We start from the raw sequence: 26,314 nt of genomic DNA, 5'->3' as shown, positions 1-26,314 counted from the left end.
ATGTGAGCATGTTCCTTGTAAAGCCGACGTAAGTAAATCAATACACCATAGTGGGCAAAGGGATGTATGACTAATATGTTAGCTTGAGCCCTACAGATCCACAGATTAAAACAAAGCCGTGAATAATACACTAATTCATTAGTATTGGATTAGCTGTTCAAGTCACATATGGGAAATCAATAGTCGCCACCCAGACTACAAAAGACTTCACACACTGCTCACTGCTCATGGCAACACACACACACACACACACACACACACACACACGCAGACGCATTGGGTAAATATCAGACAAACCTCCGCCTGATTTACAGAGCACGCTCTAAAATGCTTTACTTAAACAAAGATCTCTCTCTTCAATTAATTTTCAAATAAGGCTAACCTTTCCACCAATCAGTTTACCTTCCTTTAGTTAAGCAGACCAGAGCTCTCTCGGGTGATTTGTTTTGGGGATTTCAACACAATCTATGCAGTAATAACATCAGAGCTCACACTGATAATGAGATTATTAGTTCTGTAAATGGTCAATAAAGCAGCTTTAAACCTGCAGCGAGGAGCTTTTGTCGCCCCCTTCTGGCAGTGAGAGTAAATACNAGTGCATTTTGGGTAAAGCTTCAAGGCTCACATCAGGTCGTTGATCAAAATGACTTGTTTCTATCTACATTTTGATACCAGGCTCATCTTCTGGCCGGGATTCCTTCTGTGACCTGTACCTGTTGCAAAACCTTTAATATCACCAAACTTCCAGCAGAACCTTCAGTATACTGCAAGGACATGTGAATGAATTGAACTGTGCATACAGTCGTCCCTCCGGCCGTATATTTCAGAATGTAATTTACTTTATTGTTAGATGTGTGGCTGTCTGTGTTGTGTCGTGTCGTACCACTGAGCATCGGCTGGTTGCGTCGGTACGTCGCCGGCAGCGGGCCCAGTCTCTCCTGCCGCTGGTTCAGAACTCTGCCCAGGTGACCCGTGTGGCGCAGGCTGCCCACAGTGACGCTGTGCAGGTACAGAGGCTCCACAAAGTGACTGAGCAGCGCCCCCTGCAGGCCCAGGATGTTCCACCTGAGGGGAGGGAGGCGGAGAGAGGAGGATGAGTGGCGTGGACGAAAAGGAAAAAAGGAGGGAAAGGCAACAGTTGGGGGAAGGGAGACGGAGTAGATCGAGGGAGGCGGCGAGAGAGACACATGTGAGAGCTTCGATGACAGGTAGAGACAATTTGATCATTATCTTGATGTGGGACGTGATGAATAACAGCCGCTGGACTGACAGCACACACACACACACACACACACACACACACACACACGTCCTCTTCCCCCAGAGATACAAACCATCATCACCAACAACAACACTGCCAAAGGTCAGTACATCAGCATTCATTACATGGAACAACACATTACCATGTGTGCATTCATCAGTGCCACGGAGGTTAATGCACTGCATGGGGCTGCAGGAGAGCCTCCGTCGACTGCTCAGTGCGAGGGCCCGTCACCTCAGGGTTTGTTTAGGGAGATCCACCAGTGACACAAAATCACTGTGGGGCTAATCCTGCAGGCTGCTACTGTAGCCAGCTGGTCATGTGCCACCTACTGCTGAACCCCTCCTCCTCCTCCGTTTAAGCAGCAGATGCTAATTTATGGATAGAAAATGATAATTACCGTGTTTATTATCATTCCTGCCCTTCATCGAGGCAGCGGAAGCCTGCTGCGTACCTGAGCTGTGTACTCTCCGGTGCATTGGACTAATGAACTTATGCGAGGCACAATCAGAGGCTCCACATTATGCTACTAATTTTTACATCATTGTTCTTTTTGTTAATCAATGTCTCTTTATCATGGATGCAATTACAGCGGCTGCTTGTGTTTTTTTTTTTTTTTTGTTTCCCCCCCTCGCAGGCTTAATAATCACTCATTACGGCTTCTTTTTTTGCTTCCCAAGCAGTCAATTAACATCAACGACTTTCTGGGAATCGCTAAACGGGCTCACGAGGCAGCGGCCGCCCGCCTCCGCTTTACCTGCAATCTGTCGGCAAGATCTGTCCTTCCCTCTCTAACGGAGAGGAGGAGCTTTGTTCAAAAAGCACACACACTCACGCACGCCACCTCTGCCAAAACAGAAATAGTTTAGCCTGAAATATTAATTTACCCAGAAAGCGACACCGTGAATCAGAAACATCTTCTAATCTCATGCAAGAAAAGACAGCCATCTGGCTCGGGTGTGTGAATCTAAAGAGAGGAGAGGGGAGAGACCTCTTCGTTCTCTCTCTCCATCTATCGTCTCCCTCCCTCCCCCGGTAAACGGCGACCATTAAAGTAATGTGTTCATCTGCATAAAACTGCAGTGGAATGGAGAACATCATCGTTATATGAAAGCCATTTAGGCTTCTCAATTAAATCCAGCTGTCGACTTCAAATCAAATATTTGCAAAAGGAGCTTCAGTGGGCCCGGCTTAAGATAACAAAACGATGATCATCAGGTGAAGCAATGATGACTGTTATCAAGGATGTTTATGATAAGAGCAAAGATCCTAATATCCCCTCTGGTCAGAGCTGAACTAACTATAATAAAGTGCAGGAAGTGAAGGAAGTGGGGAAATAAAAAAGTAATGGGAGGTTGCAAAATGAGTGTGACAGAGGACAAAAAGAGTATCCAGGGGATCACTTTAAGATTGCGGCAGTGTGTGTGTGTGTGTGTGTGTGTGTGTGTGGAGTGTGCGGCCTTAAGCTCCTCTCAGTTCCACCTTCCTCTCCTGACCTTGATAAACTGGCCCTCGGTGACCCACTCACTTTAACGACGGCCACCGATCATTTACAGCGATATATAAAGAAAGGGGGGAAAAAAAAAAGAACGGGAAGAGGAAGCCGTCTGGCCTGGCGGGATGGAGGGGAGAGGACGGCGGGAGGGAAGAAAAGCAGGGTGTCCCTTCTCCCTCCCCCGTCACTCTATTTTTTTGTAAAGTAATTGCTTTCACCCCTGTTGGTGACCTGGGTAGATTTAATCACACCATCTCCAGCCCTGGCCAACTGAATCAAATTGGTCAAATTAACAGCGGCTACGCAGGAGAAGGGTTCACCTTCTCTTGTGCTCTCTGCCGAGCTGAATCTGCCTCTTTCTCTCTGCGTTGGAGCCAGAACAGCCGCTCAGCTGTTGTCCTGCACGGCTCAGTTGGCACAGCGCGGTGCTTACTAAGCTAAATTCATGGCTTCGGCTCCCGTCGAGGCCCAGTCGTGGCAGAAAAACTGAGACTACACTAAACATTGATTTCGGATATTTCAGAAAATGTAACGTCAAGGGTGCACGGGAAGAATTACTATTGTGGAGTGTCTTTACTGTCGAAAACACTGAGTGTCTTTAGCCATGCTGGCAGCTTAGCTCTGGGGCTGCCAGTAGGTCAAACACTTTTTAAAAAACTTATAAGACTGCGTTGGATTTCGGTTCATGACAAATACTCTAAAAACTAAAGACAGCCTCATGTCCCACCCATAGTTTCTGTTTAGTGTAAAATAGCCAATGTCAATTTAATTTAATTTAATTTCCCTTCTGGGATAAATAAAGTATTTTTCATTTCATTTCATTTCATTAACATGTTAAACTAAATATTATTATGTAGCTTCACTATGGTGAGTTGTGTGTTTTAGCATGCTAATGCTAACTAATACATCTCAAAGCACTGCTGTGTCTAAATCCAGCTTCAGCTGCTGGTGTGGCTCCAGTAGAACTACTACTACTCACAATAATCACAAAAAATTAACCTCAAAGTACAGGTAGTTAACGAGTTATCAACATGCGCTAACAGTACGGTGTTTGTTCACAGGTGTGTCATTACTGCTGTTTAAACGTGGACCTAGGTGACTTTTGACAGAAGAAACAAGATATTCTTCCTTCTAGAGCAACAGTTGAATCTATGAGCCACAAAAAAAACACCATTTCCCACCATATACTCAATGGTATTGTGGCAAAAAACGCTATGAGGCCTACAGGCTACTTGTACTTTTATCTGTAAACACTAGTCTTGGTTACAAAAAGGGCTAATCATACGTGATTAATTAATTTATTTTACAAGATCTATCCAGATTCCCCATGATTTGATATGATGATACTTCCAGATATATTTACAATAGGCTTCATATCAAGGAAAAATGTATTATGAAGTTTTTACATGTAGCTCATGATAAAATGCTGGCACCACTGATATTCTTTCTCTATTGTGTTGGAGAGGTTGTGTGGAATTTAGAACCATGATGGTGGGATACTAAAATAAAAGACGTCCATGAATGGAATGGGACTAAGAATGAAAATAAATGTCATGGTTTTATTCACTGAGGTGTCTCCATGTGGTAGCCTACTACTGTCCAGGACCTCTGCTTGCTCACAATCATTTTTGAAAAAAGCAAATCCATTATTTTATGTTTATTTTTCATGATGTAACGTCAGTGCTCTGTTGGAAACTATGCAGACCTTTGCGGTAGTGTCGTATAGTTTGATATTTGTGAGCTGATATGAGATTTTGAGCCTTATTCAACCAAGAGTGTGAAAACAGTTGGAGAAATGACTAAGCAGTGGTAGTAAGATCTCACTTTGCCAAAGTTTGATCCGTCTTCATTACTACAGTATCTACAAACATGTGACAGGCATCATGACACACTTGTATGCTTCATATCTATTCAGTGAAGTGTTGAGGAGGAATTCAAACAAGACTAACAGCTGTTGAGATGGACACAGAGCTCCGTATAAAGATCCTAACTTTGATTAAAATTGATGTAAATTCTAAATTATTTACCATTTTTCCTCTCCAGCTCTGTGTTGCATAGGCAAGCAACCCAACTCGCTGGAATATGTAGAAGATACAGTTATCATGTGCATTTACTCTTCTACGCTTCTAACCGGCAAGTACATAAAGTCTTGTGCTGCTGATCTTCATATGCTCCATTTATAAGTAAGTAAAATAGCAGAGAGACATGCTGAGCTTTATTGTTTGCTGACAGATTACACCACAGGTCTGATTCTGCAGCTTCATTTGATGAGCAGTCCACTTCACTGTGATAAATACTTCAAGAGCAATTCAACACTTTTTTTTTCTTTTCTTTCTGAGGTGAATTTAGTAAAAAGTACAAGTTGAATCCATTAGCCACATAAACACCATTTCTCAGTTCAATGTGTTCAGTAGAATCACTGCCACATCCTTCCTTGATCCAACATCACTGGCAGCTTTTATGGTGATTTACTGTAACATCAGAAAACCTCAGATATAAGTTTCTCAAATTATGCCACCCTGTGTGTTAGCGTTTACCGTCATGCTGCCGCCATGGGTCAGGAAAAAACAAAAAACTACACTGTGGTTCTTTAAAGCAGCCTTGATGCTGCTGATGTATCATACTTAAATATTCTGCATTCATAAACTGAATTCATTGCCCTTAATAAGGCTGCTGTAGCTCTCCGAGGATCACGGTCCTCGCAGAACAGATGCTCTACAACCGAACAAGGACCAAATAGCCTCTTTTAGCTCAGCGTGAGAACGACTAAAATAATAACATATTGATTTACTCATAGGCACAGGAGAGTCAGTTCTCACCTCTCATACTGCGTCTCACTGCTTCACATTTAGAGTATAATTAAATATGGCGTAAGTGAATGTTATTGTACATATTTGTGCGTCTGTGTGCGAAAAGGAGCTCCGCCGTCTATGCACTCATGCCTCCGCTCTTCGCACATGGAGACAGCGCGAAAACGGAGGCGGAAGTGCAAAGCTGTCCTGATTTAGCGTCGCCATCTGTCCCGCACCGGTCTGCCAACATGTGGATGATAAGTTAACAATATAAGGACACACACAGGCCTCTTTGTATTATTTCTCGCTGTGGAAACTACAACCAGCAGCACGTTCAATCTGTCTTCAAATATTATTGAGTCATTGAATCTTCTTCGTACTAACACAGCAACAGCAGATATAAGGCAAAAAAAAAAGATTGTAAAGAAGTGATGCACTAAAATAACGTAGATCAGAGTCAACGAAAACAGCACAGCGACCTTGCCGTTATATGTGAGCATGTTCCTTGTAAAGCCGACGTAAGTAAATCAATACACCATAGTGGGCAAAGGGATGTATGACTAATATGTTAGCTTGAGCCCTACAGATCCACAGATTAAAACAAAGCCGTGAATAATACACTAATTCATTAGTATTGGATTAGCTGTTCAAGTCACATATGGGAAATCAATAGTCGCCACCCAGACTACAAAAGACTTCACACACTGCTCACTGCTCATGGCAACACACACACACACACACACACACACACACACACGCAGACGCATTGGGTAAATATCAGACAAACCTCCGCCTGATTTACAGAGCACGCTCTAAAATGCTTTACTTAAACAAAGATCTCTCTCTTCAATTAATTTTCAAATAAGGCTAACCTTTCCACCAATCAGTTTACCTTCCTTTAGTTAAGCAGACCAGAGCTCTCTCGGGTGATTTGTTTTGGGGATTTCAGCACAATCTATGCAGTAATAACATCAGAGCTCACACTGATAATGAGATTATTAGTTCTGTAAATGGTCAATAAAGCAGCATTAAACCTGCAGCGAGGAGCTTTTGTCGCCCCCTTCTGGCAGTGAGAGTAAATACACTGTTATTTGCATGCTTACGTTATATATATTGCTGTCAATCGCTTCCTTTTTCAGACTATTTCTTCCACTGAATTCTGTCGTCTCTCTAGTTTTTTTTTTCCCACCAGAGGATCTGCAGTGTTCCTGGACTCTGTCTCCGTCACTGTGGTCGCTCCTCTCCTCAGCTCCGGCAAACCAGACACCGCCAGTCGACATAAAACGCATCGCCACCGGTGCGTCGGAGCAGGAATGTCGCCACAGAAGGCAGATTTAAAACTCCAGTATGCTGTGAGAGATTAACTTGGCTCTAAAAGGTTTAACCACTATTGTGTGAACTTGCCTGGCAAAGGACTCGGATGTGACAGACAATCTTATTCACATAAAAGTCCCAAATTGTAGCTTTAAGATTTACACAAACAGGACAAAAAGTCAGAGTTAAAACTGCACAACAGTGAAGAAAGGAGCATTTTTATAGAACGTGCATCCATCAACGATACACGGAGAAAACACAGAACTTTATATGACAGGAGCACAGATTAGATTTAAAGCAGGGGCTCTCAACTGGTGGGTCACGACTCAAAAGCGGGTCGCGGACCTGTTCTGGGTGGGTTGCAGGCAGCTGGTCAAAATTAAATAATATATAATGTGCGTCTCAGGTTGGACTCTTTTTTTTTTTTTTGAAAAAACTTTTATTTTGACAGGCATGGTAACCATAGTTTGTTTGACGTTCATTTTAAGTTTGTGTTGATGTTGGGATGCTAGATGGCAAAGCGCAAATATGACCCAGAGTATTTAAAATGTGGGTTTTCATGCTAGTTCTGGACCCGAATAGCCAACTATTCGTTCGCTGTGCTGGAATCGGGATATCAATTTTGATCTCTGAATATTCCTCCCACCTCCTCCTCCTTCTTCTCTCCCCCCTCATTAACGTCAACAAATGACCTGATTAGTCCAAAACTTTATTTTCGAGTAGTTCTGATATTTATTTTATTCACGTTTGTACATGCAGTTGTCATGGTCTTCCTTAGTTTCTTATTAATTTGCTCAAAATGGAGTGAAAATATGTTTTGTGGCCTTTTTTATTTTGTACAGTGTTGTACATGCAGTTGTCATGGTCCAGTTACTCTGCATGGTTATATGCTCTGAAATGCATGTTGCACAGGAAAATATATTGAATATTGACTTCTAAAAAAAAAACTGGGTCGCGACTTAATGACCATGGAAAAATGTGTGTCCCAGGGTGAGACCAGTTGAGAACCCCTGATTTAAAGTGAATCAAGGCAGAATATAACGGGAGGAGAAGACAGTGCTCCCTTATTTCCACCCCAGATGGAACATGTGACGGCTCTGACCTGGTGATCTTGTCGGTGCAGGACATGGTGATGAGCTGTTCGCCCTGCAGGACTCCATCCCAGGTCTGGACGGGTCCTCGGCATCGCACCGGCACCGTCCCCTCGCCCGACTCGATTTTGGTCCGCAGGTGGCTCCGGTGTTTCCTCATTAGGTGTCTGCTGCTGTGTACTGAAAAACATCACAGGCTCACTCTCATTTTTTTATTACACAACTTTACTGGACACTGAATTTAATTAGGCGATAATGAAGGCGGCGATCTAATCACGTCCATCAGCAGCCGAGGTCCATTCTGTAGATTCCAAATCAAATTAACTACTTTGCAGCAGACAGTCAGTTAAACACGTCTGGAAACGTTTATTTAATATATCTCGGAGAACACTACCAAAATATGCACCATTAAACGGCACATATTAAGTGTTATTGTCCACATCATTGTCAAAGTTCTCAGCTACTTGTTGTAGATAGAGTGTAACTAGCTGCATGTCATTTAAAACGCAATAACGAAAAATAGAAACAGAAGTTGAAAATGTGAATTTAATATTACGGTAAGCAGATAAACAATAAAACAATATTAATATAAATGTTAATAAGGTGCCATGTGCGGCGTGCAACGCTTGGCAGGATTATTGTTTGTTGTAAATTACAGCGGAGGACAAATATGATAGCAAAAGTTTAAATGAGGTTAACTTTGAGGTCAAACGTATTAGTCTGGAACCGTGTGGCTGTTAAAGGAGTGAACATCTGACTGGACTGCTGTTGGATTTGGGAGCACAAAGCACGGCCAAGCCTGGAGTTTGACTATCTGGATTTAACATGACACATATCAGCAACGTCATGTTGACTCGTGGTAGCTTTGACTGCTTAGCATTTGGATTCCAGATATCTGACCAGTCAGAACTACAGAGGTGTCAGTAACTCAGCTGGACTGGTCACTATAAGAGCTGCAGATGTCTTTATGATTGCTCTAAATGAGTGGTTCTCAAACTGGGGATCGGGGTACCAAGATAATTTCAGGGGGTCCCCAGAACATTGTAAAAAAATAAAAATAAAATAAAAATAAAGCCTACATTTATCAAATAAATGTGTATTAGTGCTGTCAAAACTACAAGTCCCACTCCTTTTTCGAACTTGTTAATATTATGATTTGATGATGCGATATTGTTATTCTTTTTAGCTCTTTTTTCAGTTATTCTCTTTTGCTTTTTGTTTTTGTTTTCACTTTCATTTGTTCGTAATAAATTCAATTCATTCATTCAAAAGAAAGCTAACGTGTTAATGTAAAGAGATGAATCTGTGGAACTAACACATTCATTTTAACGCATTAATGCATCAACAACAAAGTTATTACTCATGATATGTTAAAAATTCAAACTGGGGGGTCACGAACACAAACTTATGTTATCTTGGGGGTCGTGGCCCAAAAAGTTGGAGAACCACTGCTCTAAATAGTTGCGCTTGAAACTGCTCCGGTGAGGCTTACTATTGGATATCGGTCCTGCAAAGTATTTGAACCGCGTTAGCAGACGTAACGACGGCTGCTGTGGCGGCGGAGTGGAACAGAAAGAGCTCGTTGTTAAGGTGTTTCAGGGGGAACATCCGCTTTGTTCTGCAGCCTGAGGTTGCTCTGACATGGCGGTAAAACAGCTCGTCATGACTGCACGCCTGAAAAGCAAATCACCTCCGACTTGCCGTAGTTTTTTGCGAGGATACCTGCAACAAGTCAACCCTCCTATTCAAGATATCTGTAATTACATTCTGACTGGGCAGAATTCCAGATATCTACAATGTCACTCTGACTGGTTCGAGCTTAATTTGAGATATCTAAAAAGGACGATGTTAAATTGAGGAGAATGAAAGATATCTGAATTAAACTGACATCCGACACTGGAATTACAACCAGTCGGACTTCAGTTGCAGATAAAGGATCGTAGATATTTGCAGTGAGAAGCCTCAAAGTGACGTCCTGCATATCTGAAGCATTATTTACATGCAAGACATAACTATTGTATGTAAAAGCAGCTTGCTGCAGAGTGAAGTTTCTATTTTAGTTTACACAAACCGGCCCTTGTGCTGTTAACAGCATTAGTGAGAGCACAAGCACATGATCCATTTAAACCAATTTCATGTGTCTGCATGTGGGTGTACAGGGCAGCATGACCTCTACAGCTGCTAATATCGTTAGCTAAAGTCAGTAGTATTTGGATTTATATCAGCATCTCCACATCCTGTCTGTGTGGAGCTTGTTCCTCCAGAAACATGGAGTTTAGGTGAAGTGGTGACGTTCAGATCTCAGCTCTCTTTGCTCTGTGACATACAACAACAACAATGCATGTGTCTCTCAAACGCGGCGGATGAATGCACATAAATAATCGCTGTTTTTGTTTTAATAACCTTTCATTTCTTGAGGCTTAAACATCCCGTCCTCCTCTCCTCCTCCACGGCTGATCTGACAGCAGCTAAAAGCTAAGCCCCGACTTCCGGCTCAGAAACGTTGAGGAACAGCCGGGAAAAGGTGCTCGGTAATTTCCAAATTTGTGAGAGCACCCTGCAGAACGTTTAAAAGGTTTAATGACTATAAAGTTCAAAAGCTTCCCTGATGACAGCACTGTCCTTTCTCCCTCCTTCTTCCTATCCACGCTGGAGCTTATGAAAATTTCACCGTGTGCTGCACTGTAATATAGCAGCTCCAGTCTGAGAGGGGAAGGGGGGGGAAACATCATCCAGATTACATTTCTTAACTCGTAGGCCAGCAGAAAAACGCTGGGCAAACCGTCTCGATGAATATACAATTTATTTTCAGTGAGTAAGCAATAAAATGTCATCGAGTCAGCAAAGACAGAATGTGACATGAAAAGGATGCAGGAAAAAAAAAAGAGAAAGAAAGAGGAGCTTTTAGAATATTTGCCAGAGGAAGTGATCTCTATGTAAAGCTCAGAGAGTGACGGGGAAAATGAGAGAACAGATAAAGCAGCTGTGTGTTCATATCTGAGTGGACCTGTGGTTAACAGAGGCCTGGTGTCTTACGGTCGGTGGTGATTTCGTATGGCGAGTTGAGCCTCCCGTCTCCACACGGCGACGTGCTGATGTACATGTGGAAATGGACGTTGTCTCTCAACCTGTAGCCGCACTCTTTGTGACGCACGAATATCGACTCCTCCCAGTCCTCTGGCCTTTTGCTGGAGAGAAAAGGCAACGAGAAGGAAGGAGAGTGATGAGAACGACGGCGGCAGCATTCATCACAGCATGAGAAATAGATTTCCACTTTTCTTTTCCAATGACGAAGCGAGGCAGAGACGGAGAGAGATGGACGCTGGTCCTCGCTCTGACCACGGCCCATTCTCCTGCTGTCAGACAGACTCCTGGACATTACTCAGACTGTCCAAATAACTCAGGGGGAAACAGGGGGAATGAGTTTAACCTACTGCTCTTCAATACTTCTCAGTCATGAAATTGTCATCGTGAAGGTCAGCTGAGGAATTGGGCAGCTGCAAATAACCATTAAATGTGGCACAATAAGAGAATGAGAAATATGTAAAGTGTGGCATGGGTCTGGATTCATTTACTGCAAGTAAACAGTTGGATAGCTGCTATTCAGGGGGCTCAGGCAGAAACACATCTCCGACATGGCAAAAACACGACAATGTTCAAGTTGAGAAACCCTGACTTCTCTCAGCGCTTTAGGAATCCAGCCTTACTTGATAAACGCACGGAGACAAAAGCAAAAACGAAAGCAAATAAAGAAAACAGCCCAGTGAGGTCTGACAGGAGCTGAGCTGCCACACAAACACACCCAGCAGGAAACCAGCAGTACAGTCATTATAAAGCAACACATCCACAGGCTGCTGTTTACGTGTCCGTACAGCTGACTTCTGCACACAGCCCATAAACTGGACTGATACGTTACCGTGTAGGACACCATTACATTGTTAACAGTGAAGCATCAGCGAGGCAGCGGGACGCTTCTGCTGCAGGTGGAGCTGGTTTGAGCTGTTCTACAACCAGTTTTACACACAGAAAGAGCAATAATAAATCTGAGGGCTCATCACATGATTAATGGAAGAGGAAAGAAGCTAGTTGTCAGTTTTTGGGCTTTTTCTCTAACCTTTGATTTTTAGTAAGATACTGATTTTTGGAGAGATGTTGTGGTTTCATTTAAAATGAAACCATGTGGGAAGTTAAGAGGGGGAAAAAAATCACTATTTGGTGGAGCTGTTAACAATTTATAGACTTCTGAAACGTGAGCCCAACTACACACTGTTGGTTGGAGAAAGCCAAAGGTTGGAAACCACTAGTTTCAATTTTATACACTGAAGGAAAAAAAAATTGTGTGAAAAAAAAAGAAGAAAAATTTAAAATCTGGCAGAAAGGATACCAGAAAAATCAAACATGAAACAGTGTATATATTAAACAACTGTAATATTCTGTTTTATTCATCTAATTTTGTTTCTTATTCAGGACCTTATGGACGAGAGGCTGTTTTTCTTTAAATTTTACAGACATCTCTCAGCTTTAAACTGCATGAGCCCGTATGGCTGTTGTTCTTTTACATATTCTGAAACTCCATCAGGTCCTCTTGTCCTTGTGCTTGTTGTCTGTTTGTTTATATTGGAGAAAAAAAATCTAAAATATATATATATATATATATATAATAAAAATACTGTAATGTTCAAAAACTGTACAATCCTGTGATTTAAAAATAGTAAACCACATCATTTTATAGTCACATATTGTAAAAGAACAAATATTATTTGTAAAAAATTAGGTATGTCAGATAATATCACCGATATTATGGACCTGATATTGGTATAACAATGTAATATCGGTCAATATCGTTATCAGGTTTTTTGCCTATAATGAAAACCGATAAAATAATGCCTGGATTTTACCGGCATTTACCGGCGTGCAAATGACGACGACATCAAACTGTGTCATGAAGCGTGTAAACAAGTGTGGCTGCAGTAGCAAACATAAATCGGTATCGGTATAGGCTGATATCGGAATCAGAAATTGAGAGTCGGACAATATCGGCATGTCGGATGTTGGGAAAAAAGCTACTATCAGACATCCCTATAAAAAAGAAAGATTTCTGATGGGCACATTGTGACCACTTTTTGCCTCTTTTTTAAACAGTCAATATATAAATGAATACTTTCTGTGCATTCTTCTAAATCTGTAAAACAACAGCAAATTGTTCGGAAAAAAAAAATTACAATGAACGGTTAAAAAACGTTTGTTCCAGTCTATGTATTGTATTTTAAAAGTGTGTTATATTATCTATTGTGTAAAGTCTTTATCCTAAAAGTAACTGAAGCTGTCAGATAAATGTAGTGGAGCAGGAAGAACAATACATTTAATCAGAAATGACATATAATGAACATAGAACGTAGTTTGGAATCAAAGGTTTACAGTTCTGATGTGGGAGAGCTTTACAGTAAAGTCAAGATAAAACTTTATTAATCCTAAAGTAAACTCAGTTTTAATTTTTTATTAGTTAAGTTTGTGTTATTAAGACTAACTTCATAAGTAAGTCACAAGTAAGGCTGCTAGCTTTTTTTAAATCTAAAAAATGAGATAAAAATGTGAATTATTCAGACTAACGAGTTTTCAACATGCAGAAGGTCGGACGTTGGTACCAGGTCCTCACTCCCATGGTTACTGTTGCACACACTTTGGTTTGAATTAACGTCAGCTGGACACGATGCAACGTCCACTTCTGTGATATCTGGCGTCACATTTTTACAGTGGCAAGACGTGGTGAAGCATTGCTTAGGCTACAGTACAACGGTGCAACCAGCTGTAACACTGGCATGAAAACACACAAGTGGTTAAAACAACTCCTTCAGAAAGAGTCTTGTAGTTTAGAAAAAGCAGCAAAAACCCCACTTTATAAAACACAAGTAAAAGTCTCGCAGTAAACATTTTACTTGAGTAGAAGCACAGATGTGTTCGCAGCAAAATGAACTTAAAGCATCAAAAGTAAAAGTACTCATGAAGCAACTGAATAGGGTACTATGAAGTAGTACTAAATAGAAATACTCAAAGTACCTCAAATTTATACTCAAGTGCAGTACTTGGAGTAAATGTACTTAGTTACTTTCCACGACTGCAAACAAAGAATTTAATCCCTCCCATCTTAGCCACTGAAGCTTCTAACCCCCGGATTACTATATTTAGTATTTTTAATTAATTTACATCACTTTGCAGAAATCTGTTTTCACTTTGACATGAAAGAGTCTTTAAAAAAAAATTCTTATGGAAAAACACAAACTACTATGATTTAATGTTAAATCCTTTTAATAGGTACTGTATTGTAAAAGACGACACCAGACAAGCGCAGATTCATAAAAAAGATGGTGACATTTTTATAATAATAAGAAAAAATGGTGAGATGGAGTCGTGATAAAATTATGGGTTTATGTCGTAGTTTTTAAGACAAATAAATCAGATTTCATGCTTTTTTTCTGTCAAAAACTAAATGAGGTGAGGACTTACAAAATGTGACATCAGGTGACACATAATCTAAGACCGTCATCACTCACACACATACCAGTAAAGTACACACACACACACACACACACACACACACACACACACACAGTAGTTTATTCAGACTATGCATCATAATGCAAAGCACGACTGCAGTCTCTATATAACCTCTCCTCTGCCTCCGATGTCCTTTCACTGAGTGTAAATATGGCAGTTCTGGCATTTTGTTTGGTCATTTCATTATGAGTTATCTTGCCCATTAGCCATTTTACTGAGCTGCAAAGTCGCCGTACCTGCCATCCAGCATTGTGCTAAGACAAAAAGTCAGTGCTGTGTATGCAAATATGACATTCAGCGATCTAGACTTCTATCCACTAATCTGATACATCAGCCTTGCTATCGAGTTCCTGAGGGAGCACAAAACCATAATATATGCTTATGCACTGGAGGCAGTGAGGAGTCAAAGCTCATCAAGACGGTCTCTCGGTCCTGGTAAAAGGCTTGGTGAGTTTGTGTGCACCAGAGCCTGCTGTGCAGGTTGCAAAAGGCACACAATGTAGATAAAAAAGTGCTAAAAACAAATAGGCCATTGAGACCCTGAGCCGAGCCAGTTAAGTGTGTGATAGTATGCTTAGTTAGCTGGAGAGAACAGCGCACATATGGCTCGTTGATTATTGAAAAGTCTCTTGTGAACAAAGCAGCGCCGTTTCCATGGAGCTTATTATAGAGGAGAGAGCAATCTTTGGCACGGCAACAGGAGGTCACAACAACAAAAAAATAATGCTATTAAGCACATTTTAATGTAAAGTAATGCATGCTCTAACTGTTGCACGCACCTTGGAAACTAAAGTGTACAAAGCCTACGCAACCTGCCAACAAGAGTGTAGCTCAGATGGATATATAACCACTGTTAGAATTATATAAGCACATTTCTTTAGGGAGTAAACTTTACAGATAGTTTTCCAGTTTATACTTATAGTCCCTTCAGAAAGTTTTCAGACTTTTGCACATTTTAATGTGTTGTGGATTTAAATGGACAAAGTGGATTGTGGTCTTGGTCCTTTTCTGGCATGTCCCAGACTTGACTGGTGTCCACCTGCTGCACACTGAATTGACTGGAATGTTCAGAAAAGCAAACACCAGAGTCTGTAATAACTCATTTGATGTCAGGACAGAAACCAGCTACGAAGTCTGAGGAACTTTCTGTAATGTCCACGATGAAACTGTGGTGAGGCACAGACCAGGGTGATGCCATAAAACCACTTCTATCGCTTTGAGTTTTCTGACTGGATACTCCATGGCAGACAAATACTGGAGCTTCATTTTGTTTGTTTTATAGTTACTAAGATTTCACTGACGAAACATTTGATCATCTTATAAAATTCAGTGGCTTGTTGCAGATTAACCACCCAGCAGCACAATGCCCCCTAAATGTTTGTGCATCAGTGAATTCTGTTGTATACAAGAATCAGCCACAGCATTAAAGGTGTATCGTACGGATCATCATGTTGCTACAAAGGAATGTTCTGCTGAGAAACCTTGGGTCCTGACATCCATGTTAACACCTGATACAGTACTCGCCCTGCCACACAGCAAAAACTTTTCAGGAGCAGCTCGAGGAACACAACAAAGACTCTACGGTGTTGACCTGGAGTCCAAACTCCCAGAAACCCAATCTGATCGAGGATCCAAGGGATGCATGACAGAAAGCCGAATCCATGGTGGTCCAGCATCGCAGCCCACAGGATGTGAGCCAGACACCACAGGACGCCCTCAGAGCTCCTGTGGCCACGACCTGAACAGTCACGGCTGTTTTGGTTGCACAATGCAGTTGGTTTTAATCTTGTGGCAAATTGATGCATAACACTAACTCTGAAAGAGGCCATTCTGAGGATTTTTTGCTTTTCACACTTGTTAGATGATAACTGAAGATAACTTCTGGCCACCAGGGTCTGTGGCTGTATTTGAATTAAAATGCCCCCAAGGAACAAATGAAGTTATTATTATTATTTTAAAATTTTGAAATAAAAGACGGACACAGTCTCAGGGTGTGAAAGGTCTGCGGAAGTGCCTTAAACTTGTATTCAGCATGATGTTCACTTTGTAAAGGTCTGATTTAGAGTAAAATAGATGATGAACTGAGTATGTTCTAGGGCGGGGCTACCTTATGATTGCTACTGTATGTGCATATAGTCCTTGGGTTCTCCAGTCAGATCCACCGCTTACTTGCTGCATCAGGTTTCAAAAGAAATTCCCAAACTCGAGGCTTAGAAACAGGAGTCCACAAACCAGTGGGTGAGGCCACAGTCACTGACCCCATCTTTCATTTACAGTCTATAGAAGGAAGTGACTCAGGAGTGTCAGCAGCGCATCAGCATCTGTTTGCTAACATCTGCCTCCTCCAGTCAAACCAGAACAAGTAAGACTGTAGCTGCTAAACTGAATTCAAATGAATAAGGTGTGTTTGATTGCTCATAATGTCAACTTTTAATCTCTAAGAAAGACAAAATATTAAATGTAAGACATTTCAGTACTTGCAATCGGACATTTTTACATGTTTTTTTTTATAGCCCAGTAAAGAACCACTATGCTTCTTTGATCAGTTTGTTTAACTAGTCGTAACCAACACGATCCTGATCTATCCTGAGTTATTGTTAGATTTTAAAACAATAAATGTAATCTACTGGATGGAGATCATTTCAGAGGCCAGTTGTCTCATCCCATTGAGGAATCACTGGGCTCTACTCTAAAAACGGTACAACAGCCTTTTAAATAACTGAAGAACTTTAGAACCAGTTGAAGGAGCCACTTTTCATGGTCTCTCTTCTTTGGTAAAACGAAGCAGATGTTTACTCCGTGTCAGTGATCAGCAAAAAAGCTAAAAATAGAGTCAATTGATTTATCAAAAACAGGCTTTCCAGAAAACCGATTGACTAGGGACAGCAAGAATTATCTGGCCATTTCAGGGGATTAGGACTGTAAATACCGCAGAGATTCCCAAACCGCAGTGGTCGAGAGATGTCTGTGCGTTTTAAAGATACAGCAGAAGATAGACATGTTACCTCAAGAAGAGTTCAAGTTGAGAGTAGAGGAAGCGTAGCAGGGCTCTGCGGACTGTGACTTCAGCATGACAGTCATTGACCACTTGTCCCTGGTCGCTCAGATACTCGCCGTTGATGCACTTGGTGCCCGTGGATAATGCCACCACCTGGGCGTGCCTCAGGTCCAGACCTGTTGAACAAATATAGACAAATGTTCACCTTATTGCACTTGTCATACGTTCCATTGACTACATCGATTCCTCAATCCATGAGCTTAATAGTAATCCTTAACACCGAAAGCGTGTCCTCTCTCACCTTTCTGTCTGTGGGAGGCATTTTGTCATCATTAAGGAAAAAAAAAAAAAGAGAATCTCTCTCAAAGGAAGAAAACAGATTCACAGGCCTGGCATTGCAACCTACACATCTTTCATGCATTCTGTTTGTGTTTGGCATCGTATTCTGACTAATTTTTTCGGGGCAGAAGTGTCACAGCTAAAGCATTTTAGTAAACAGAGCTACAGGTGTCCAGGATAAAGATCAAAATCTTGGGATACATCTTCCATCAATAGGTCATGATCCATGCGTCTCCACACTCTGCACCTGTACAACAAGTTTGGACTATTCAAACATGCCCTAAGGAAATACTGAATATACACTGGGCAACTTAACCATTTTGTTAGCATCATGTTTGAAAAATATAACTTAAAATGAAATGAAGTACTGCAGCCTTTAACAGAGACAGATGGACAGAACAGTGACCTTAGACTGAGGTCACACATGACAAGAACAAATGGAAAAATAAATTCTGACAGATGTCTTTGAGTTATTTCCATAACCACAGTTTGATGGACTAGCATGAACAGAAGTGCCTTTTTTCCAGCAGTCAGGATTAGTAGGATCCAAGGTGTGAGGGAGGCAGGGACCGTCTACCTATTAACTAGGTTGACTCAACGCCATGCATAGTCAAAAAATTCACCTCACAGGAGGAGGAAGTGCGGTGAAACAGTCACTCATGCCTTTCATTGGAGTGGAACAAGTCTAAGGACAAAATGAAGGACACTATACATTTTAAAAATACCCCTGGGTTTAAGGACAGACCAAAACGAAGGCCGAGAACACTGGGAAGCAACCCTGACATATCCTCTGTGTGGGTGGTGTACTGCCTGGAGAGATAACATCCACGGTTGTAACCAATGACAGAAACCCAGAAACACAGCAGAGAACCAGACGGGTTCTCCACATCCATCCAAGGAGCCTATCAGGCCTGTTGCTTCTCCAACTGGAGAGGATGTGGAGGCAGACTGACAGGTCTGGGAGCTCTGGTTTAGGAAAGTTTCTTTACTTCCATACTTTGGAAGCTTTGGAATCTGTGCCCTTAAGAGGTGAAGAAGAACTACAACATCTCTGCTCCACTAAGCAAGCTGCAGTCTGCCTGCCATTGAACTACAGGAGTGTTGGGGCAGCAGAATTACATTTCTTTGCCCAGCTCCTGGTAACTGGTGCTGAAAGTCACCACTGGGTCCCTACAGGAAAAATAGCTTGTTGTGCCAGTCATCATCCTGAGGGAGTACTGGGAGCTGTAGGTGAGCTTCTTTAAGGACCCATGGGGGCATGTTTCAGATCTAGATGTCACACATAGAATCCAAACTAAATGTTTAAAACAGGGCTGCAAGGTGGAGCAGTGGTTAGCACTGTTGCCTCGCAGCTAGAAGGTCGCCGGTTCACGTCCCGGTGAGGACACCCGGGATCTTTCTGCGTGGAGTCTCCATGTTCTCCCCGTGCAGTGTGGGTTCTCTCCGGGTTCTCCTGCTTCCTCCCACAGTCCAGAAACATGCTGAGGTTAATTAGTGATTCTAAATTGTCCGTAGGTGTGAATGTGAGTGTGCTTGGTTGTCTGTCTCTAAGTGTAGCCCTGTGATAGACTGGTTACCTGTCCAGGTGAACCTGCCTTCACCCTGAGTCAGCTGGGATAGACTCCAGCCCCCCATGACCCTAGTGAGGATTAAGTGGTGTATAGATAATGGATGGATGGATGGATGGATGGATGACAGTCATTGTATTGCTACTTCACTACTACATCTGTGCATTAGCTTCGTCTGTTTCTATGGGAGGGTGGGTTGGGGGACGCTGAGGGCTGAGGTACAACCGAGACCGATCACCAGTCTGTCATACACCCACATCTACCATGTATGTTTTTTGGACTGTCATAGGAGACCAGAGTCACAGGAAGCAGATTAAAACCCAGAACCTTCTTGCTGCGAGGTGACAGTGCTACCCACTGCACCACCGTACTGGCCCTACTTCACTACTCATTTTGGCTAAGTGTAGAAGGCACAGCTACATCTTACAATTAGCAGCCTAAACCTACAACAGCACTGAATGTTTTGCAGACATAGAACAAAGTTAAATACTAATTATCCTGAGGCCAGACGACAGAGAAGGAATTTGCCGTAGCCAGAAGCAGGTTTTGAATGAGCGACTGTGTGGTGTATTTCAAATTTACAGCTAAGGTGGAAAGGTCTCCATCTTTCAAGACATCCAAGTTCCAGTTCTCTGTTTGGGAAAGAATGGCTTCTAAAGGGGTCACCCAAGCAGCATTCCCAATGTGGCACATGAAACAAACGCTATGAGAGAGATCACAGATCAAAAAGCCATCCTTTCTTGTGTTGGTTTTCCTTTGACAAAAAGATACTTCTCTCGGTGTGGATTCAGCACAGTGCAGGGCCATGTGACTGACAGATAGACAGAGGTGGTGTGGGGGGGTGGGCGCCGGAGTGGGGGCTGGATCAGCACGTTAACGGCTTGCCATTCCTTCCTTGGCTGCCACAAATCTCTCCCATCGCCTCTGAAAGTCAGGCTTCGCTGGCTTCTGGCAGACCTGCAGGCATCGCCGGACCGGCACATGAGCTTTTATCAGCCTCGGCCCAGATGGCACTGCGGCGTTAGAGTCCTGACACCTCCACTGATGAGGAGAAGGAAGGAGGGCAGGGGATGAAAAAAGTCGAGGAGGGAGGAGGGGAGGTAAGGTGTGTGTGTGTGTGTGTGTGTGTGTGTGTGTGTGTGTGTGTGTGTGTGTGTGGGCAGTTAAAGGAAAAAGAGCAGAGTGAAGAAGAAAGCAAAGTCTAGGTTGGGTGGAACAAGTTCAACTTTTACTCTATAAAGTAGAATAACTGAAAATAGTATTTGTCCTAAAAAATCCAATGTATGGACTCTTTCTTTATTTGAAAAAAAATATTTATATATATATTTGGGTTTTTTTGCCTTTATTTAGAGCAGTGGAGAAAGACAGGAAATTGGGGAGAAGAATGGGGAAAGATCTGCAGAAAAGGGTTGTAAACGGGAGTCGAACCCACGACCGCTGCATCGGGGAGCTACAGCCCCTGTTTATGGATCACCCGCTCAACTAGGTGAGCTATAGGGGAGCGCATGTATGAACTCTATCTTGATATAAACTGTCAAATTTACGACGGACAAACCTGGAAGTACCTGTACTTGGATCATGAGGAACCAGATTATTGGATAGTTTTTTTCTGGTAGACCGATCTGTTACGGGGTTCCAAAGACTAGTGGACTGATAAGCCGTTTCTGTCCTTGTCTGTAATCACTGACACACAAAATGAGTCAGATTTTCTCAAGCAAATCATTATTTTGTTGCATCAGTACAACCTAAAATAGCCGATTTTTTATTTTACTTCTGTACTTCTTGGGGACAGAGGAAGCAAACAGCAGCTTATTTTCACATCCAACACATAAAGAGCAGCATTATCATTCAATGGGCTACCTGACAATTTCAAGTCCCATACTCACTCTCCTTCTGGCTCTGTTTTGGTCTCCACCAACTCCTGAATTTCACCAGTGAGTGGCTAATTTTGTGGGCGTATAAGTGGGTTTGGGGGAAGCAACAGCAGCCTGTTCTGGCTGAAAACATGCTATCGAGAGCTGAACCAAAACAACAAAGTCGCAGGTTGAAAACCAAAACAGTTGGCTAAAAAAACGCTATGAACCCTTAATGGGTTTAAGAGAAGAGTTGTTCAAGGCTACAAGCAGCACTTTTCCCGTTCGATTACTTATGGGAGCTTAGAAGTATTTTGTTTGTTGAATTCTTACAGTAAAAAGTGTGCAGCACACAGTGATTCATACAGAAATAAGAAAGGGCACATAACTACATTTTTGTGGTGTACACATTCTGTTTTTTTACAAAGAAACAAACTATTGCTGCTGCTTCTGTTGCAGTGCTGTTGGCATCTTGATTTATGCCATTTAAACTGTGATGCTTTCACAATACAGGACAAAATACACTCAAAATACGGTGGCAGAATTTCCACTTGGCCCACATTTGGGCGAGTGACTGTGAAGGGGTTTACAGGAAAATATTCACAAATTAGCACCCACTCATGTCTTTCCATTGACTTCATCTGCAATCATGATGCCTTTAAAATGTGTTCTCCTTAAATTCAAATTAGCCGTAATAAGGTTCGCTTGCAAGTGTAGATTTTCAGGACTTTTTCCGTTCTCTAGTCGAAATACCATGCCTGAGCTCAAATGACAGTGGTTCCTGTTCAGTGCTCCCCCACTGAATCACAGACGTTTATTTACTGACGTGTTGTCAGTGTGTCAGCAGGTTGACAGAACGTCTGCATCACAGCGTTCTGTAAAGACAGCTATTTGCAGCGATTAATCAAAGGTGTCGATTTGGTTTGTTATGAGCTTGGATCAAACAAACAAAGCACATTTGCCGCACCTTTTGTTGTAAATGTCACTAAAGTGTAAATGCCACACCTAAAGCTCCTCTTCAGTGGTTGATTAAACCCCTAAAGACTCATCTTGGTGGATCAAAGTTACATATTTACAAGCCTTTTACAAGTAAACAAGCCCTACCTGCCTCACAGCGGCTTAGATGTGACTCTACAACAGGGATTTCCAATCCTGGTCCTGGAGGGCCACAATCCTGCATGTTTTAGATGTTTCCCTCTTCCAACACACCTGATTCAAATAATCAGCTCATCATCAAGAAGCCTGATAACGATCCTGATCATCTGAATCAGGTGTGTTGGAAGAGGGAAACATCTAAAACATGCAGGATTGTGGCCCTCCAGGACCAGGATTGGACACCTCTGCTCTAAAACACTGCTTTTCTTTATTTGATACACAAAGTCTCCACCTCCCTCTCCACCCGCTCTCTGCACCTTGAGCACACCAGCTCACCAAGGGCTCCATTCAAACACTGTAAAACAACTCTACACAGTGCCAGTTTTTAATTTAGCCATATATCTACGGATGCTAACACGGACAGCTGAGGACACCACATGTTGTTGTTATACTACTTTCCTTGGAGGATCCTGTTCCATATAATACTAGCCTCCTGTTTATTACGTATGAAACCGCAGCCTTTCTGAATCCTTGTTTTTAAGATTGTCATCGGTACTCTCCGGTTTTAATAGTGGAAATGCTCAGCCGTGGCGCCGACTGCTTATGTCGCTCATAATACGTCTCCTAGCATATAGGAAACAATAACGGGCTAGATTTTTATCAGTGGGGTCTTTAAGGGGGAGCGCAAAGTGGGTTGAACACGCTGTACTATTAAGCAGAAAACATAGAATATTTATGACAATACAGCCCCATGAAAATCTCTATATCATGACGACAGCTATTGGCATTCCCTGTAAGCAATGCATCCCAATTCCATCTCGGTGATAAACCAAGTTCAAAAAGGTAACAGACTCTCCCAATTTCATTCTCCTGCTTTTCCTTGCCGTTCCACTTTGCGATTGTTTAGATCAATTTTGCAGTGGATAATTTCTGCTGCGCTGCTCGCTACCCTCCCATGAAATTGGCACTGAGGGTGCCTTCAGTTTGCAGGAGAGAGGAGAGGAGGAGGAGGAGGAGGAGGAGGAGAGATGAATGAAAGGGAGGGAGAGTGAGGGAGAGAGCCCCACAGGCAGTGCGCTGTTTTTAAACCAGGAATAATCAGCTGCATCACAGAGATACAAAAAGAGACGGTCAAAGGGAACAAGGTAGAGTAGAGTCAAAGGCCCGAGGCACTCTTCACACATAAATACATCTGTTGATTACTGGTGATTCAAAGATGTCACACCCCAGGATAACGGCGCTGTCAAAAAGCATGTACATCATAGACCTGGAACCACTCACTATGGCAACTGCACCATACAACTCAGAGTCCAATAATGTCAGAGGCCTTTAACAGGAAGACAAAGCACACACACTGCCTCACTATGGCAACTCGGAAGGTAAACCCACACGAAATTAGACTTTTTATTTTTTTGCCCATTTAACATGGTATTTTGATTACTGTACCAGAACTGGGCTGGACCTAAATGGAGGAAAATACGGAGTACGAGGGGCGGCAACAATCAACCAAAGCAGCGCAATTTCCCTGTCGAGAATTAAAGAGAAGTGGTACTGTGATTGGTACAGTGATTTCTCTCCAGGTCAGATGTGACAGCAAACTACACTCGTACTGAAATGATTGACACTCAGAAACATCATGTTCAATACATTACTGGCCTTTTGTAAAGCTAAGTCAACCAGTTTAAGTAATTTGACTCTACAGTAAATTCTGTTTTTTTCTCCTGGGGAAAGATTTTCTGCCAGATCCAGTCCACGCTTCTACGTCTGTCGCAAAATTACCTGAGTGTGTCAGGATATATATTTTCGGTCATGAATGACGTTTGCACCTGTCACTAAAATGTACTTTTCCTAAGGCCCCTGCACTTTTAAATCACGCCCTCAATACCTGCATTGTGCACCACTGACTGCATGTTGTGCCACTTACAGCTATAAAATGTATTCAACCCCCTTGGAAGCTCTCACACAATAAGAATAAAAGAAAACACCAAGTAACTCTGTATGAATCTGTTCTCCAGTGACTTAAGTGACTGAGTGATGGTGCTGGACAGAGGCTAGTGAAGGAGGCCGCCAATGTACCTGTGAATCCTCTAAAGCAGGGGTTCTCAACTGGTGGGTCGCGACCCAAAAGTGGGTCGCAGACAGCTGGTCAAAATTAAATAATATATAATGTGCATCTCAGGTTGGACTTGTTTTTTATTTTGAAAAAGCTTTTATTTTGACAGGCATGGTAACCATAGTTTGTTTGACGTTCATTTTAAGTTTGTGTTGCTGTTGGGATGCAAGATGGCAAAGCGCAAATATGACCCGGAGTATTTAAAATGTGGGTTTTCATATTAGTTCTGGACCGGAATAGCCGAATAGCCAACTATTCCTTTGCTGTGCTGGAATCAGGATATCAATTTTGATCTCCGAATATTGGTCCAGCTCAAGTCAAAGCAGAGAAGCAGGTTGGACACTGAGCATGATCTCTGTCTACTGTCAGCCCAGACTCTGAAACTCTAATCAGAAGTAGAGCACGCGCCCAACTGTCTCATTAACTTCAACAAATGACCTGATTAGGCCAAAACTTTATTTTCGAGTAGTTTCGATATTTATTTTATTTACGTTTGTACATGCAGTTGTCATGGTCCTCCTTAGTTTCTTATTAATTTGCTCAAAATGGAGTGAAAACATGTTGTTTTGTGGCCTTATTTATTTTTGTGTGTTTTGTACATGCAGTTGTCATGGTCCTCCTTAGTTTCTTATTAATTTGCTCAAAATGGAGTGAAAACATGTTGTTTTGTGCCCTTATTTATTTTGTGCAGTTGTCATGGTTATATGCTCTGAAATGCATGTTGCACAGGAAAACATATTGAATATTTACTTTGAAAAAAAACTGGGTCGCGACTTAATGACCACGGGAACATGTGGGTCCCAGGGTGAGACCAGTTGAGAACCCCTGATCTACAGGAGTTACAAGCTTCAGTGACTGAGAAGTGAGGGACTGTGCGTACAACAACAACTGTTGCCTGTGTCCCTCATCAGTAGAAGCTTTACGGGGGTGTGGCAAAGAGAAAGCTGCTGTTTAAAAAAGTTCATATTAAATCTCAACTAGAGTTCACCGGAAGGCATGTGGGAAGTCAAATGACAGAAGATTGTTTGGTCGGATGAGACTTTTTGGTCATGAGACTAACTGATATGTTTGGTTGACATCCCAAACATACCACTCCCACAGTGAAGCATGGTGGTGGCAGCACCATAATAAAAGGGACGCCTCTCGGAAGCAGGCCCTGGAAAGCTTGTAAAGGTAGAGGGTGAAATGAATGCGGCAAAGCATCGGGAAATCCTGGAGGACAACTTGATGCAGTCTACAAGAGAACTGTGAGTTGGGAGAAGATTTGTTTTCCAGCAAGACGATGAGCAGAAGCATGCAGCCAAAGAGACGGTTTAACAACAACAAGGTGAGAAGAGTGACCGAGTCAGACCGCAATACAACTGCTAGACTTGAAAAAGGCTATTCATTCATGATTGCTGTGCAACCTGACAGTTTTTCAGAGAAGAATGGGGTAAAATTGTAGTGTCTGGGTGTACAAGGCTGACTGAAACCTATCCAACACAGGCTCAGTGCTGTACTAGTGGCCAAAGGTGCATCTAGTATTGAAAGGAAAAACTTCCATGGGGCGGTGAATACGTTCTATGAGCACTCTAGTTATAAAAATGTGTCTCGTGTCTCCTTTAATAAAGTGGGACATTATAGCATGACATTACGTTGCATCTGCTCCGAGAGCTAAAGAGGGGGAGCTGCAAGTCCACAGCGAACAGGAGCTGCAGGGAAAGTCAGCGCTGGAAATATTTCTGCTGAACCAGTTGGTTTGTTCTTACATCAGAATGTAAGTCAACACATTTATCAAACAGCTACAGCATATGTATTTCCTCCGTGTCCCTGCTTAATGTTGCATTACTTCCAACCCACA

General features: G+C 42.3%; 1 protein-coding gene across 1 annotated transcript in view; it reads right to left on the bottom strand.

Annotated features, from left to right (window-relative positions):
• Window positions 1-26,314, bottom strand: part of adarb2 (adenosine deaminase RNA specific B2 (inactive)) — a 244,419-nt gene that overhangs the window by 17,257 nt on the left and 200,848 nt on the right. The window contains exons 6-9 of the mRNA XM_008291184.1: window positions 17,514-17,682; window positions 10,990-11,141; window positions 7,965-8,133; window positions 884-1,065 (exon numbers count right to left, since the gene is read on the bottom strand). Coding sequence (XP_008289406.1) covers window positions 884-1,065; window positions 7,965-8,133; window positions 10,990-11,141; window positions 17,514-17,682 — 672 coding nt within the window. The remainder of the gene's footprint in view (window positions 1-883; window positions 1,066-7,964; window positions 8,134-10,989; window positions 11,142-17,513; window positions 17,683-26,314) is intronic.

This window comes from Stegastes partitus, unplaced genomic scaffold, assembly GCF_000690725.1.
Source record: "Stegastes partitus isolate 25-593 unplaced genomic scaffold, Stegastes_partitus-1.0.2 Scaffold724, whole genome shotgun sequence".
NCBI lineage: Eukaryota > Metazoa > Chordata > Actinopteri > Pomacentridae > Stegastes > Stegastes partitus.
Note: the sequence above shows the minus strand (reverse complement) of the source record. Positions and strands in the feature narration are given on the sequence as shown.